The 15,777-nt window shown below is 34.3% G+C and overlaps 1 protein-coding gene across 1 annotated transcript in view; it reads right to left on the reverse strand.

Moving 5' to 3' along the window:
• Positions 1 to 15,777, reverse strand: part of GPR137C (G protein-coupled receptor 137C) — a 78,274-nt gene that overhangs the window by 25,395 nt on the left and 37,102 nt on the right. Inside the window, exons 2-3 of the mRNA XM_032135101.1 lie at positions 14,780 to 14,823; positions 12,762 to 12,990 (exon numbers count right to left, since the gene is read on the reverse strand). Of these exons, the coding sequence (XP_031990992.1) occupies positions 12,762 to 12,990; positions 14,780 to 14,823 (273 nt within the window). The remainder of the gene's footprint in view (positions 1 to 12,761; positions 12,991 to 14,779; positions 14,824 to 15,777) is intronic.

Below are 15,777 nucleotides of genomic sequence, written 5' to 3' on the forward strand. Positions count from 1 at the left end.
AAAAAAAAAAAAAAAAAAAAAAAAAAAAGAAAGCTGAGTGTGGTGGTGAATGCTTGCAGTCCTAGCTACTTGGGAGGCTGAGGTAGAAGAATTACACAAGCCCAGGAGTTTGAGGTTACAGTAAGCTATAATTGCGCCACTACACTCCAGCCTGGGTGACACAGTGAGAATGTGTCCCTATTAAGAAAAAAAAAGTAATGAAAATCATAACATAAAAGGTACATGAATGCTCTGTAAACTGAGGCTGGGGTAGACAGTTCTAGATGTAATTACTAAAACCTCTAACTCTTACTAAAAATAAAAAGCAAAACAAAACTGATTTTGAAGAAAATTAACATTATGGAGGCTGACATTCTTTTGTGAAAACCACTTAAAGGCCTATCAGTAGGATAATAATTAATTTTGGTATACAATGAAATGTTACGCAGCCTTAAAAAGAATTTTTAATAGCATGAGAAAATCCTTTACTAGTATAAGGGGAAAAGCAGGGCATAAAATTATATTTACATTTACACTGAGTTCCAAATACAGTTAAGTGTCAGTGGTGACACTACTGCTGTTTAGAACATTAAAGAAATCATATTCTTTCATATTGCCAAGTTTTAATAATCAGAAAAAATACATTTTTAGTAAGGATAATATGGCTAACTGCCCATACAACTATAAAACAGCAAGTCTGGTAGAAATAAAACCAGTTAACAGACAACAGTGAAAAACAAAAGAAAACCAAAAAAGCTTACCAAAGAACAACATTCTGCCAAATGGGTAATGAAAGGATTTTTCCAAGTTTTGTAAGAACAAGCCTATTCTATAAACTATGTCAAAATATGATGATGAAGATGATAGCGAGTCAACATTTACATTTTTAGTGCCAAGTAATGGCACTATGACTTTCCATATATTAACATTTCATCCTTGCAACACCACTATGGACATGATTACTATACTTTATCTTCAGTTTAAAGGTGGATAGAGAGGTTAAAGTCATAGAGCTGATAAATGGCAGATCTCTGATTTAAATCCAGCAATATAACTCTAGACCTTGAGTTATTACTACTTTGTACTATGTAGTGTACAGTTTATTTGAAATACATTTATATCCTGAAACCTGAAAAGATACTAAAAAGTCAAAAAAATTTGGTTAATTTTACTTCAAGTGTAGGTTTAATAACATTTTAAATAATATAATGAAAATACAAAAATTAAAAAAATAACAAAAAATAACAAAAGGAGGTTGTATCCTTAAAATTCAAGGAATATAACAAAAATCTAGTCAAACAATTTACTATATTTGTATAACAAATAGAAAAGGGAAACTGTAGCAATATAAAGTAATTAACAAGAATTTAATAAGATTAAATATTCATAACTAGGTACACATAAGACTTATGAAGCTATCATTCTTAAAAAATATAACATTTTAATATAAACAGAAATCACACATGCCAAATATATAAAGAATAAATTCCCAGATTCCACTCTACAAATCATTGAGAAATAGTTTATACATACAGAAATGTGAATAATTATCTACATGAATTATAAATGCATATCCATTAGATAAATCTAAATTAAAGCTTTTAAGGCATATCAATGAAGAAACCAAAATAAATAAAATTTAGACCCAAATATTGATGGAGCAGAGGAAACAAGGTATACTTTTATATTAATGATAGCATTATAAAATGATTTATTCTTTTGGAGAGCATTATGGCAAAATCCAATAAGAATTTATGTGAATAATGTTATTAATAAGCAAACATATCCATGTAAATTAAAACCTATATAAAAATATATACCTAAAAGATTGTAAGTAAACACAGGGTGATGTAAATGGAGTCAATCCATGGTGGTTACTAGCAGAGACCTACGGTCAGACTTGAGTTTGAATCCTGGTTCAACTATGTGAACTTGGGCATGTTTAATGGTTCAATTTGCTCTTGATACAACCCAGTTGTGAAGGCTTATTTGGTTACTAGAGTAAACCTGCTCTGGCTAAGACTATATGCAAGCATAGAATGTATTTATTCAACAAATATTTACTGAATATCTACTACAGTCGTCCCCTCCTTACCCATAGGGTATTTGTTCCAAAACCCTAAGTGGATGCCTGAAACTATGGATAGTACCAAACCCCATATGTACTATTTTTTTTTTATCCATACATACCTATAATAAAATTTAATTTATAAATCAGGCATAGTAAGAAATTAACAAAATAATAAAATGGAATAATTATAACAAAATGCTGTAATAAAAGATATGTGAATGTGGTCATCTGTCTCTCTCAATATATTTTACTGTACTGTACTCACCTACTTTCAGACTAAGGTTGACTGCAGTAACTGAAATCGTGGAAAGGAAACCGTAGATAAGGGGAGACTACCCTTATCTTCACTTCACTAAAATATGCCAGGCATTATTTTAGAAGAGGACTGAAAAATCGATAAGACACATAAGAGAGCTCCTTTCCTGGTTTATACTTTAGCAGGGAGAAGCAGAAAATAAGTATGAAAATAAATGAAGAAATAATTTTGGCTACTGATAAATGCTGTGAAGATAACAAAAGAGGGTGACAGATGTAGTAATCAGAATGGGGAATAGTCTTATTTGGGTAGTGAAGAAGAGCAACTTTGAAAAAGCGACTGAGGCCTGAATGCAAAGAAGCCATCACATAGGTACCTGTAGAAAATGCAATTTAGGCAGAGGGAACAATATATACAATACAAAGCCTATATGGCTGGAATAAACTTAGTATATGTTTTGTAGTGAGAAGTTGGGGCACAAAAAGCCTATGTGGCTAGAAAAGGAAGAGGAGAGTGATAGTGGTAGGGGAATCACAAAAATAGGCAAAGGCCAGGTCTTACATGCCACTGAAGTCATACTGCCTTTGCCTCTTAAGCTCCACCTACTCATGTGTAAATACCTGCTGGGAGGCAGACCCATATGGGCCACTGGGACAGTTTTCTGGACTCAGGTCCCTGGCCAGCATTCCCACCCAGCCCCAATACCTTCCTTGTGTCTTCCCCAGATCCATCTGGGCCAGAAATTGGCATCAACTTCCGAGCCCTCACAAGACATGGAGCAAGCCTAGGCTTAGAGCGTCCTCCAGTGCTGAGACAACTGCAGTGGATACAGGCTTAGGAAACACAAGTCAGTCTGTTTAGAATCCCTGGAAGGCCCTCTGAAGAAGGCCAGGCATAAACAAAGCCAGACTGTGAAAACTAAAATAAAAATGTAACCCCTTGGTGTATAGACACTGTCATACTTCCACAAGCATCAAGAACATTCAGAGAAATATGACCTCATCAAATGGATAAAATAAGGTTCCACTTACCCCAAAGTGATAGAGATGTGAGATCTCTCAAAGAATTTTAAATAGCTGTTTTAAGGAAGGTCAATGAACTTCAGGAAATCACAGAGACTCAATTGAGGAATATATCAAAGAAATTTAATGCAGAGATTGAAATAATAAAAACGATCAAACAGAAACTCGGGAGCTGAAAATACAATGAATGAAATGAAAGATGCAATAGGGAGCAACAGTAGCAGAATTGGTTAAACAGAACAATCAGCGAGCTTGAAAACAGACTAGTTGAAAATACACAGAGGAGAAAAAAGAAAAAAAAGAAATGAAGAAAGCTTATGAATCTGTGGGCCAACATAAAAAAGCAAATATTTGGGGTGTTGGAGTTAGGCAGGGAACTGAGAAAGATGGGTAGAAAGTTTATTTGAAGAAATAATAACAGAAAACTTCCCAAACCTGGAGAAAGATATAAACATCCAGGTACAGGAAAGTCAAAGGTCACCAATCAGAGTCAATCCAAGTAAAGATACTCTAAGACATATAATCAAACTCTCAAAGGTGAAAGACAAAGAGAAGATCCTGAAAGCAGCAAGAGTAAAGATGCAAATAACATTTAGGAAAGATACAATACACCTGGCAGCAGACTTCTCAGCAGAAACATTATGGGCCAGGAGTGAATGGGATGATATATTCAGAGTGCTGATGGAAAAAAAAAAATGCCTTCTAAGAATACTCTACCTAGCAAAGCTATTATTTAGAAGTGAAAGAGAGATAGACTTTCACAAACAAAAACTGGGAATTTATCACCAGAGCTGTCCTACAATAAATGCTAAAGGGAATTTTTTTAAACCACAAGAAAAAGACTGTTAACATGATTGTTACACTAATATTATAATCATGATGCATAAACCACTTATATATTTACTAAGAAGACTAAAAGACAGAAGTATTAAAAATAGTGACTACAATTTACCAAGAGACAGGCAATATAAAAATGCAAATTGTGACATCAAACATTCAAAATGTGGGGAAGAGAATGGAGCTAATGTGTACAGTGTTCTTTGTTTCTTTTCTTTTTGCGATCAAAGTAAAGTTGTTATTAATCTTAAATAACTTGTTGTAACTACAGAATATTTTTTGTAAGCCTCATGGTAACCACAAAGCAAAAATCTATAACAGATACACTAAAAATAAAAAGCAATAGATTAAAACACACTGCCAGAGAAATCACTTAACCACAAAGGAAGATAGTAAAAAAGGAAGAAAGGAAGAGAGGAGTTAGAAAAGAAGCAAAAATGGCAGTAAATCCTGATGTATCAATAGTAACATTGAGTGTAAATGGATTAAACTGTCTAATTAAAAGATACAGAGTGGCTGAATGGATTAAAAAACATGATCTAACTATATGTTGCCTACAGGAAAATCACTTCACCTGTAAAGACACACATACACTGAAAGTGAGGGGATGGAAAAAGATATTCCATGCAAATGGAAACCAGAAAGGAGTAGGAAGAGCTATATTCATATCAGATAAAATAGACCTTTTCTTTTTCTTTTTCTTTTTTTTTTTTGAGACAGAGTCTCTCTCTGCTGCCCAGGCTGTAGTACAGTGGTGTGAGCTCAGCTCACTGCAACCTCCACCTCCTGTGCTCAAGCGATTCTTGTGCCTCAGCCTCCCAAGCAGCTGGGATTACAGGCATGCGCCACCATGCCCAGCTAATTTTTGTATTTTTAGTAGAGACGGGGTTTTGCCATGTTGGCCAGGCTGGTCTTGAACTCCTGAGCCAAGCCATCTGCCCACCTTGGCTTCCCAAAGTGCTGGGATTACAGGCACGAACCACTGCACTTGGCCAGATAAAATAGACTTTAAGTCAAAAATTGTAAAAAGACACAAACGTCATTATACAAAGGGGTCAGTCAACTGAGCAAGAAGACATGACAACAATAAATATATGCACATCCAACACCAAGAACACCCAAATATATGAAGCAAATATTAATATTAGCAAAGCTAAAGGGAGAGATAAACTGCAATACAGTAGCAGTAGGGGACTTCAACACCTCACTTTTAGCAATGGACAGATCATCCAGGTGGAAAATCAACAAAGAAACATTGGAGATAAATTACACTCTAAACCAACTAGCCCTAACAGACATCCATAAAACATTTCATCTAACTGCTGCAGAATGCACATTTTTCTCATCAGTACCTAAAACATTCTCCAGAATAGATCATATGTTAGGCCAGAAAACAAGTCTCAACAAATTAATTAAATGAAGTCAAATCATATCAATATCTTTCCTGGCTGCAAAAGAGTAACACTAGAAATCAGTAACAGGAGGAACTTCTGAAACTGTAAAAATACTTGGAAATTAAATAACATGTTCCTGAATGATCAATGGCTCAACGAATAAGTTAAGGAAATTAAAAAATTTCTTGAGAAAAACAAAAATGGAAACACAACATACCAGAAACGATAGGATACAGCAAATGCAGTAGCAAGAGGGAAGTGTATAGCAGTAAATGCCTCCATCAAAAAAATAGAAAGACTTCAAATAAACAATCTAATAATGTGTCTCAAGGAAACAGAAAAGCAAGAGCAAGCCAAAGCCAAAATTAGTAGAAGGAAAGAAATAATGAAGATTAAAGCAGAAATAAATGAAATTGAGACTTAAAAAAGTACAAAAGAGGAACAAAACAAAAAGTTTGTTTTTTTGAAAAAATAAATCAACAAACTTAGCTAGACTAAGAAAAAGAGAAGACTCAAATAATTAAAACTAGAGATGAAAAGAGAAACATTAGCAGCCTGGACAACACAGATCCTGTCTACAAAAAATTTAAAAAATTGGCTGGGTGTGGTGGCACATGCCTGTAGTCCCAGCCCTGGGAGTCTGAGGTGGGAGGATCACTTGAGCCTGGGAGGTCCAGGCTGTAGTGAGCTGAGATCACACCATTTCCCACTCCAGCCTGGGTGACACGGCGAGACACTGTCTCAAAGTAAATAAACAAATTTAGTTAATAAATAAAAGCACTATTCATGTAAAATAAAAAAGAAAAAGAAAAAGGAAACATTATAACAGATACCACAGAAATACAAGAAATCATTCGAGACTATTACGAACTACATGCCAACAAATTAGAAAACCTGGAAGAAATGGGTAAGTTCCTGAACACATATAACCTAACATGATTGAATAATGAAGAAAACCTGAATACACCAATAATGAGTAACAATATTAAAACAGTAATAAAGTCCCCCAACAAAGAAAAGCACAGGACCTTATGGCTTCACAGCTAAATTCCACTGAAAGTTTAAAGAAGAACTAATACCAATTCTGCTCAATTTCAAAAAATTGAAGAAGAGGGAATATTTCCAAACTCATTCTATGAGGCTAGCATTACCCTGATACCAAAACCAGAAAAACAGACAAACAACAAAAAACTCTACAGGCCAACATCTCTGATGAAAATAGATGCAAACAACCTTGACAAAATACTGGCAAACAGAATTCAAGAACACATTGAAAAAATCATTTGCCATGATCAAGTTGATTTATCCCAGGGATGCAAGGAAGGCTCGATGTACACAAATCAACAAATGTGATATACTACAGCAACAGAATGAAGAACAAAAACCATATGTTCATTTCAATAGATGCTTAAAAAGCATTCAATAAAATTCAACATCCTTTCATGATAAAAGCCCTAAAAAATTAGGGTACAGAACATACCTCAGCAAGATAAAGTCTAAATATGACAAAAACACAACTAATACTATATTGAATGGGGAAAAATTGAAAGCCTTTCCACTAAAATCTGGAACAACATAAGGATGCCCACTTTCACCACTTTTACACAATATAGTACTCGAAGTCTAAGCCAGAGCAATTAGGAAAGAGAAATAATGGGCATCTAGACTAGAAAGGAAGAAGTCGAATTAATCCTTGTTACAGATTACATGATCTCATATTTTGAAAAACTTAAAGATTCCACAAAAAACTATTAGAACTGATAAATGATCAGCAAAATTGAAGGATACAAAATCAACATACAAAAATCAGTAGTGTTTCTATATGCTAACAGTGATCAATCTGAAAAAGAAATCAAGAAATCAATCTCATTTACAACAGCTACCAAAAAGTACCTAGGAATAAATTAAACCTAAGAAGTAAAAGATCTCTATAATGAAAACCATGAAGTAGTGAAGAAAGAAATTGAAGAGGACACAAAAAATGGAAAGACATCCCATGCTCATTAATTGAAAGAATCAATATTGTGAAAATTTCTATACTACCCAAAGTGATTTACAGTGATATACTGTAAATAGTATAATTCTATAGTGATGTTATTATACTAAGTAAAGATGCCATTGCTCCTACCAAAAGATTATGGACCGTAACAGTGACAGTATTATTCTTAACAGTCAAACCAAAGCCTGAATTAGCTAAAATATTTAGCTAATGAAATATCTGTCAAAATAGCAATTGCATTCTTCAAAGAAATATAAGAAAAATCTTAAAATTATATGGAACCACAAAAGACCCTGAATAGCTAAAGCAATCCTGAGTAAAAAGAATGAAGTTGGAAGCATCGCAATATTTGATTTTAAATTATACTGCAAAGCTATAGTATCCAAAACAGCATGGTACTGGCAAAAAACAGACACACAGACCAGTGGAATAGAACACAGAACTCAGAAATTAATCTACACACTTACAGCCAACTTATTTTTGACAAAGACACCCAGAACATACACTGGGGAAAGTCATGATCTCAATAAATGGTGCTGGGAAAACTGGTTATCCATATGCAGGGGAGTTAAACAGCCCCATTTTGGCTGCGCGCGGTGGCTCATGCCTGTAATCCTAGCACTTTGGGAGGCCAAGGCAGGTGGATCACCTGAGATCAGGAGTTTTAGAGCAGGCTGGCCAATGTGGCAAAACCCCATCTCTACTAAAAATACAAAAAAATTAGCCAGGGGTGGTGGTGAGCACCTGTAATTCCAGCTACCTGGGAGGCTGAGGCTGGAGAATCGCTTGAACCTGGGAGGTGGAAGTTGTAGTGAGCCAAGATCACAACACTGCACTACAGTCTGGGTGACAGACAGAGCTAGACTGCCTAAAAAAAAAAAAAAAAAAAAAAAAAAGCCCCATCTCTCACCATCTACATAAATGGATTTAAAACACAAATGTAAGACCTGAAACTATGAAAGTACTAGAAGAAAACACTGGGGAAATGCTCCAGGACCTTCATCTGGGCAAATATTTTTTGGGTAAGACCTCAAAAGCATAGGCAACCAAAGTAATAATAGACAAATGGGAATACATCAAGCTAAAAAGCTCCTGCACAGCAAAGGAAACAATTAACAAAGTGAAGTGACAACCTACAGAATGGGAGTAAATATTTACAAGTTATCCATTCAACAAGGGATTAATAACCAGAATATATAAGGAACTCAAACAATCAATAGCAAAAAGATAGATAATCAAATTAAAAATGGGCAACATACCTGAATAGATATCTCTACAAAAGCAGACATACAAATAGCCAACAGTTAAATGAAAAAATCCAACATCAATCATCAGGGAAATGCAAATCAAAACCACAATGGGTTATCATCTCACTATACTTAGAATGGTTATTATCAAAAAGACAAAAAATCAAGTGCTGGCAGAGATGCAGAGAAAGGGGAATGCTTGTACACTGTTGATGGGAATGTAAAGTAGGACAACCGTTATGAAAAACAGTATGAGGCTGGGAGCAGTGGCTCCCATCTGTAATCCCAGCACTTTGGGAGGCCAAGGAAGGTGGATTACTTGAGGTCAGGAGGTCGAGACCAGCCTGGCCAACATGGTGAAACTCTGTCTCTACTAATAACACAAAAAAATTTTAGCCAGGCATGGTGTCAGGCACCTGTAATCCCAGCTACTCGGGAGGCTGAGGCAGGAGAATTACTTGAACCTGGGAGGCAGAGGTTGCAGTGAGCCAAGAGTGTGCCACTGTACTCCAGCCTCGGCAAAAGAGCAAGACTCCATCTCAAAAACAAACAACCCCAAAAAGCAGTATGGAGGTTCCTTGAAAAACTAAAAATAGAACTACCATATGATCCAGAAATCTCACTGCTGGGTAGATATCCAAGAGAAAGGAAATTCCTATGTCAAAGAGACAGGTGCACTCCCATATTTATTGTAGCACTATTCATAATAGCCAAGATATGGAATCAACCTAAGTGTCCATCAACAGATGAATGAATAAAAAAATGTGGTATATGTATACAATGGACTATTACATGGGCATAAAAAGAATGAAATCCTGTCATTTGAAACAACATGGATGGACCTGGAGTTCATTATGTTAAGTGAAATAAGCCAGGCACAGAAAGACAAATATACTGCATGTTCTCACTCATATGTGGGAGCTACAAAAGTGGATCTCATGGAGGTAGAGTAGAATAATGGTTACTAGAGGCTGGAAAAGGAAGAGTGGTAGGGGAGGATGAAGAGAAGTTAGCTGATGAGTACAAAAATACAGTTAGATAGAAGGAGTAAGTATTCGATTGTACATTATGGAAATTATAGTTAATAACAATTTATTATATGTCTCAAAATAACTAGAAACACCTAATGCTAAATGACGAGTTAATGGGTGCAGGAAATCAACATGGCACATGGATACATATGTAACAAACCTGCACATTGTGCACATGTACCCTAAAACCCTAAAGTATAATAAAAAAAAAGTAAATGTTAAAAAAAGAATAACAATTTATTATATGTCTCAAAATAACTAGAAAGAACTGTAATGTTCCCAATACGAAAATATAAATGTTTGAGGTGATGATATCCCAATTAGCCTGATTTGATTATTACATATTGTATACATGTAGCAAAATAACACATGTACCCCAAAAATATGTACAACTAAATATGACGTCAAATAAAAAATACAAAAAAATTAGATTGCACATACAAATGCCACTTTGTATAAACTGATAAGTGACCCAAGAGAAATAAATAAAATTTTAAGATAATTTAGATAGTGAGTTATTTCTAAATTTTATTTTAGAGTTGGGGGAGAAGGGATCAAATTGAGTTCATAAAAAGGGGCAAGATTAAGTGAGGTCTTTAAAGTTAGATAAGATATGAACAATCAGATAGAGAGGTGTGAGAGGAAAGCCGTTCCTGGATAATAAAACAGCCTGAGAATATAGAGATAGAGGGCATACTGTGTTTTATTTGGAAATAAGGAAGGTAAGATTGGTTGAGACAAATTACAGAGGATCTTATTGTCACAGAACATGTAAAGGAAGGAAGAAAGAATGAAAAGAGGAAGACAGAAGACCAGAGTCTGAACTTTAAGGAAATGCTCTTAAAGACAACAAGAAATAGGGTCAGTTTAATAGTGAAAGAGTACCAAAGGTATTGAGATAGAGAGAGAGAGAGAGAGAGAGAGAGAGAGAGAGAGAGAGAAACAACAAAAAAAACCCCAGAAAGTGAAAGAGGTAGATGCTCAATAAACACTTGTTGATTGAATAAAAGGAATGACTATTATTGTACACTGTTACAGAAGTCAAAAGTCAAAAATGAGTCTAGTGATTTTACAAGAACATGAAAGCTAGATGACACGCTCTTTGAATACAGAAGTTTATAATCTAGTTAGGAAGATTGGGAACTACTTAACATTACAATATTACACAAATCATCTAGTATGTCATCTACCTTTATAGGTGAACATGTCTGAACATGTATATCTGTAGTATTCCTAGATAATTCTGAATCCATGCAGCTTTTAAATTTAAAACTTTAAATAATAATAAATAAGTGAATACCTTTCATATGATAGTAAGGGAACGGTGTTCTAATAATTCTGGAGGATTTAGTAAATGAAATTTTCTTCTCAGATTGGTGATTTTTATTCAGAGTATTATATATTTCAAAGTGAGTAAAAAACCAAACTTAGAAATACACTAGGTATCTAGAGAAGAAGCACTTGAAATTCAACATCTATTTATGCTTTATCCCTAGAAAAGCAACAGGTATGAATTCTATAGTGATGTTATTATACTAAGTAAAGATGCCATTGCTCCTACCAAAAGATTATGGACTGTAACAGTGACAGTATTATTCTTAACAGTCAAACCAAAGCCTGAATTAGCTAAAATATTTAGCTAGGAGCAAACTAGACCAGAAATTTAATAAAATAATTTTCCAGGTAAGATTAATAAGTTTGAAAGTCTGATTTTCTTTGTCTCTTCTCTCTCTTTCTCTCTCTCTCTCTCCCTATATATATATACACACACACACACACACACACACATAGTATCTCCCCCAGCATTCCACTGAAATATATTTAAAAAGTAAAATTAAAATCTCTGCCTACATTTAAAGGACAAGTTGATTACCATATATTTAATTATAGTACCTTACTTTACTAGGACTATATTAAGGATAATGACAATATAGAAGCCTAAAAATATTTCAGAGGACTGTTTTAACTGTCTAAGATACTATCTCAACTTATTATTAGTGAATAGGCAATGATGTCAAATTAAAGCAAGAAAGCAAGCTCTCCTGTGGAAGTGATTGTAAAAATGTATTTATGTACATACCCATACCCCAACATCCACATATCTACCCCCTCGCACCCAATGCCACACATAAACTGTGATGATCAATTTTCTACTCAATCACATGGTCAATCAACAATGGTAGAAACTTCCATGTTTCTTTGTTAATGGGCTACTATCTGGCTTCTGTTTGCTGATCCAAAGTATAAGGCAAGGGAGAAGCAAGGCATTTATAAATTTTGCTACACAATTAGTTGTTTCAAATATCATATAGACTTCATATTACTGGGTGAAGTAACATTTTCTAACCTTTATACAAATAAAAACCACTTTTACCTATATGACATCTTAACATTGCTAACCCCGCCACCCTTAATGGGCAAAATCTTAAGATGCTAGCATGGCTTTATATTATAGACTATTTTTGATCCATTCATATATATTCTGATTTATTTCATGTGGTTAGCCTCCAATGTAGAATCACAAAAAATACAATATGCTTAGTATATTCTTTCTTCTTTTCTTTAAACTATTGTTTAGTAAGGACCAAATACTGAATAACTTTTTTAATTTTTTAATTTTAATTATTCTTTCATGCTCAAAGTGTAACTGTCATTCAGGATATTTTTAAAAAAAGCAATATGCCTGTAGCCCCAGCTACTTGGGAGGTTGAGGCAGAGGATCACTTGAGCCCAAAAGCTCATGGCTGTACTGCACAATGATTACATGTGTGAATAGCCACTGCACTCTAGCCTGACTAATATGGTGAGACCCTGTCTCAAATAAAATAAAATAAAATAGCAATATGAACTTTCCATTAAAATATGATTAGTAGGGTAAGAATTTGAAATTAGATTTTCAAGTGCCAATTTAAGAAATATTCTTACCTTTGATTCGAGGTAGACATTAGCTGATGACATTTTTGTAATTTTGCATATGTAACAAACTAAAGAGATGGCACAAAGAATAAACAGGCTATCATTAATTAATGCTCGAACAAACACAGTCCATTTCAACTGATTTTCTGGGACATCTCCATGAACTAGCATTGCACAAGTCAAGTTCACCACTAAAAAGAGCAGGCTTGCCATTATAAAGCCCAAATGCAGTAGAATTCTGAAAGAAAAAAAGTATATTAGATGGTTATATAACTAATAAGCAATTAAATTTAATTCTGAATTAGTGTGTTATGTTAGGTACAAGAATTCCTTCAGTTTGAAATGTTTATGAATGGCATAGATATTTAAGCATTTATTCAGAAATAGTCTCAGGTTGACCTGAACTCAGTTTCTCCACCAGGAATAAGATTGGACTATTTTAACACTATTTCAAGTAATCCCGAATTTTTCATTTTTATAACTATTAAGCATATTTTCATTAACCTTTCCAATCCAAGAATTATCAGGCTTTTATAATGTGCCTGAAAATTAATATACTGTATCTAAATTTATATTGATTACCTAATATTAATTTTAAGAGTTAGGCCAGGCATGGCGGCTCATGCCTGTAATCTCAGAACTTTGGGAGGCTGAGGCAGGCAGATCACTTGAGGCCAGGAGTTCGAGACCAGCCTGGCCAACGTGGAGAAACCACATCTCTACTAAAAATACAAAAATTAGCCAGGTATGGTGGCACACGCCTGTAGTCCCAGCTATTCAGGAGGCTGAGGCACGAGAATCACTTGAATCCAGGAGGTGGAGGTTGCAGTGAGCCAAGATAGCGCCACTGCACTCCGGCCTGGGTGAGAGTGCGAGACTGTATCAAAAAAAAAAAAAAGGAAAAAAATTTTAAGAGTTAAACAAAGTATGTTTTAAACAATATTCCTTATGAACTTCTGATTATAGCAAAAAATGCTTTTAAACTTGACTAAAGAAGAACAGAGGGACAGTATATGTAGAGTTTCAAGCACCCATTAATACCTCATGTTCTTAAAAAGTTGCATATTTACTGTGCATGAAGAGCAACTCTGCACATAAAATCCTTAATCTCTTCCCCCTAAGAAAATTTAGGCTACCTCATAAGAACTCTTCAGTTAAGGCTGCTATGTGTATCAAGTAGCAGTAACAACTATCTGTACAAATGTAATCCCAGTTCAAACACATTTATACTTCCAAATTAAATACATATGATGCTGAAATCTATCTGGCTTCCTGATATATTGGCCATTTCAATCGTGGAAATCATAAAGTAGCTGCCTTTGGAAATGGTTTAAATGAGGTAAATGAAGGTAATGTGCAATCTGTAACAAGCAAACAAAACTGCTTAGTGTACATGCAAAGCAAAAAGATTTTAGTTTTAAAAGGTTGTATTTTGAAGTTCTCTCAGATTAAATAATAAAAACAGTAATTACATAGTTTGAAACCCAAAAAGGATCTTGAAGTTACCTACATATCCAGACAATTAGAGTAGTTTAGAAACTAGTAGAGGGTACATGAGTTGCACAGTCAGCAAGTTAGTGGGAAAATTGGGTTGGAAACCCCAATCTCCCGACTCCACAGCTTAGCCTAAGACTCTTACTTTTGAGATTGATCAGTACTGAAATATTACTTATTTCATGGAACATTCTCACTCCAAACAGCATAATCTAACTTTGGCAAAAGTGGACCCCATCAAGTTAGATCTAACATTTGAAGCAGGGCAGGGACAGAGCAGCAAAAAAAACAAAAAATTAGTCAGCTGTATGGCTGAAGGGAGAGAAATGTGGGCTACTCAATTTGATTCCTTTGAACCAATCTAACAACTTGGTTTTCTATAAAACCGTGAAGGTGCCCTCAACAACCACTCCCTTCTACCACGAGAAGTCTACTATTAAAAAAAATTAGATTTTTTAGATACTAAGCCTTAATATTAATGAATTAATGCTTCAGATCTTTTAGATAGAAATTTAGATACTCATAAAACTTACTTGTGTCTGTCAAGTTCAGTGGCACATCTGACTTTACATATAACCTATAAAGAGAATATAAAAAGAAAATTTTGAAAACATGTAATATAGAATTCTTAAATACTTCTGATTTTGTGTTTTAAAGTGCTACCACTATAAATAACATATAGCAAGCAAAGTTGAAATGTTAACAGTTGAACTACCATAAACTAAGAGACAGGTTTCCAAAGGCTTAAAACAATAAATCAATAACTTTCTTTGTTATCAACATAAACCTACATTTCTATCTTTAAAGATTTAAACAGAATTAATTCAGTTTAAACACTTACTGTACTTTTATTATGAGGCAGACATTGTGCTGAATGGCTTGCCACCTATCCTAACTTCATTATATTAGTCATGCTTTATTCTAAAATGGAACTTCTTGCTTAAATATGAATATGGCTGAGTATTCTCCAAAGACTATTTTCTTCAGTAATGAAATGAATTAGTAAAGCAAAATGAGGAACCAAAAGTGAACACAAAGATAATGAGCATATATCATATTTAGTAAACTTTCTTCTTTTACAAAGCCTTACAAAAGGCAGGTGCTCAGATACATGTTGAATAAAGTTAGGTGAGTAGGTAAACAAAATTTGAAATAAACACGGTATATTCTGCAAACATAGTATTAAGGGTCTCAAGTCCTTACTGGTGAACTTTAAATTATTCTTTAGATAATGGGAAGATATTGAAAGTTTTTATACAGCTATTCCAAAATATGGAATTTCATTAATCTGACATTAGCGTACAGGCTACTACAGAGGAACTACAAAATAAAAGTAGAAAGACCAGTTACAGGACTATTGAAGTAGAGTATGAAGTTTGGGGACCTGGAAAGAAAGAAGAAAGTACATTATGAAGAAAAATAGTTGAGGTACATGGTAACTCACTTATTTCACTCAAACATTTACCAAGTGCCTATTATATATCACACTCTATGAAAGGTGCTATGGATTCATAAACATGACCACGGTTTC

Source organism: Hylobates moloch, unplaced genomic scaffold (assembly GCF_009828535.3).
Source record: "Hylobates moloch isolate HMO894 unplaced genomic scaffold, HMol_V3 SCAFFOLD_16, whole genome shotgun sequence".
In the NCBI taxonomy this organism is placed as follows: Eukaryota; Metazoa; Chordata; class Mammalia; order Primates; family Hylobatidae; genus Hylobates; species Hylobates moloch.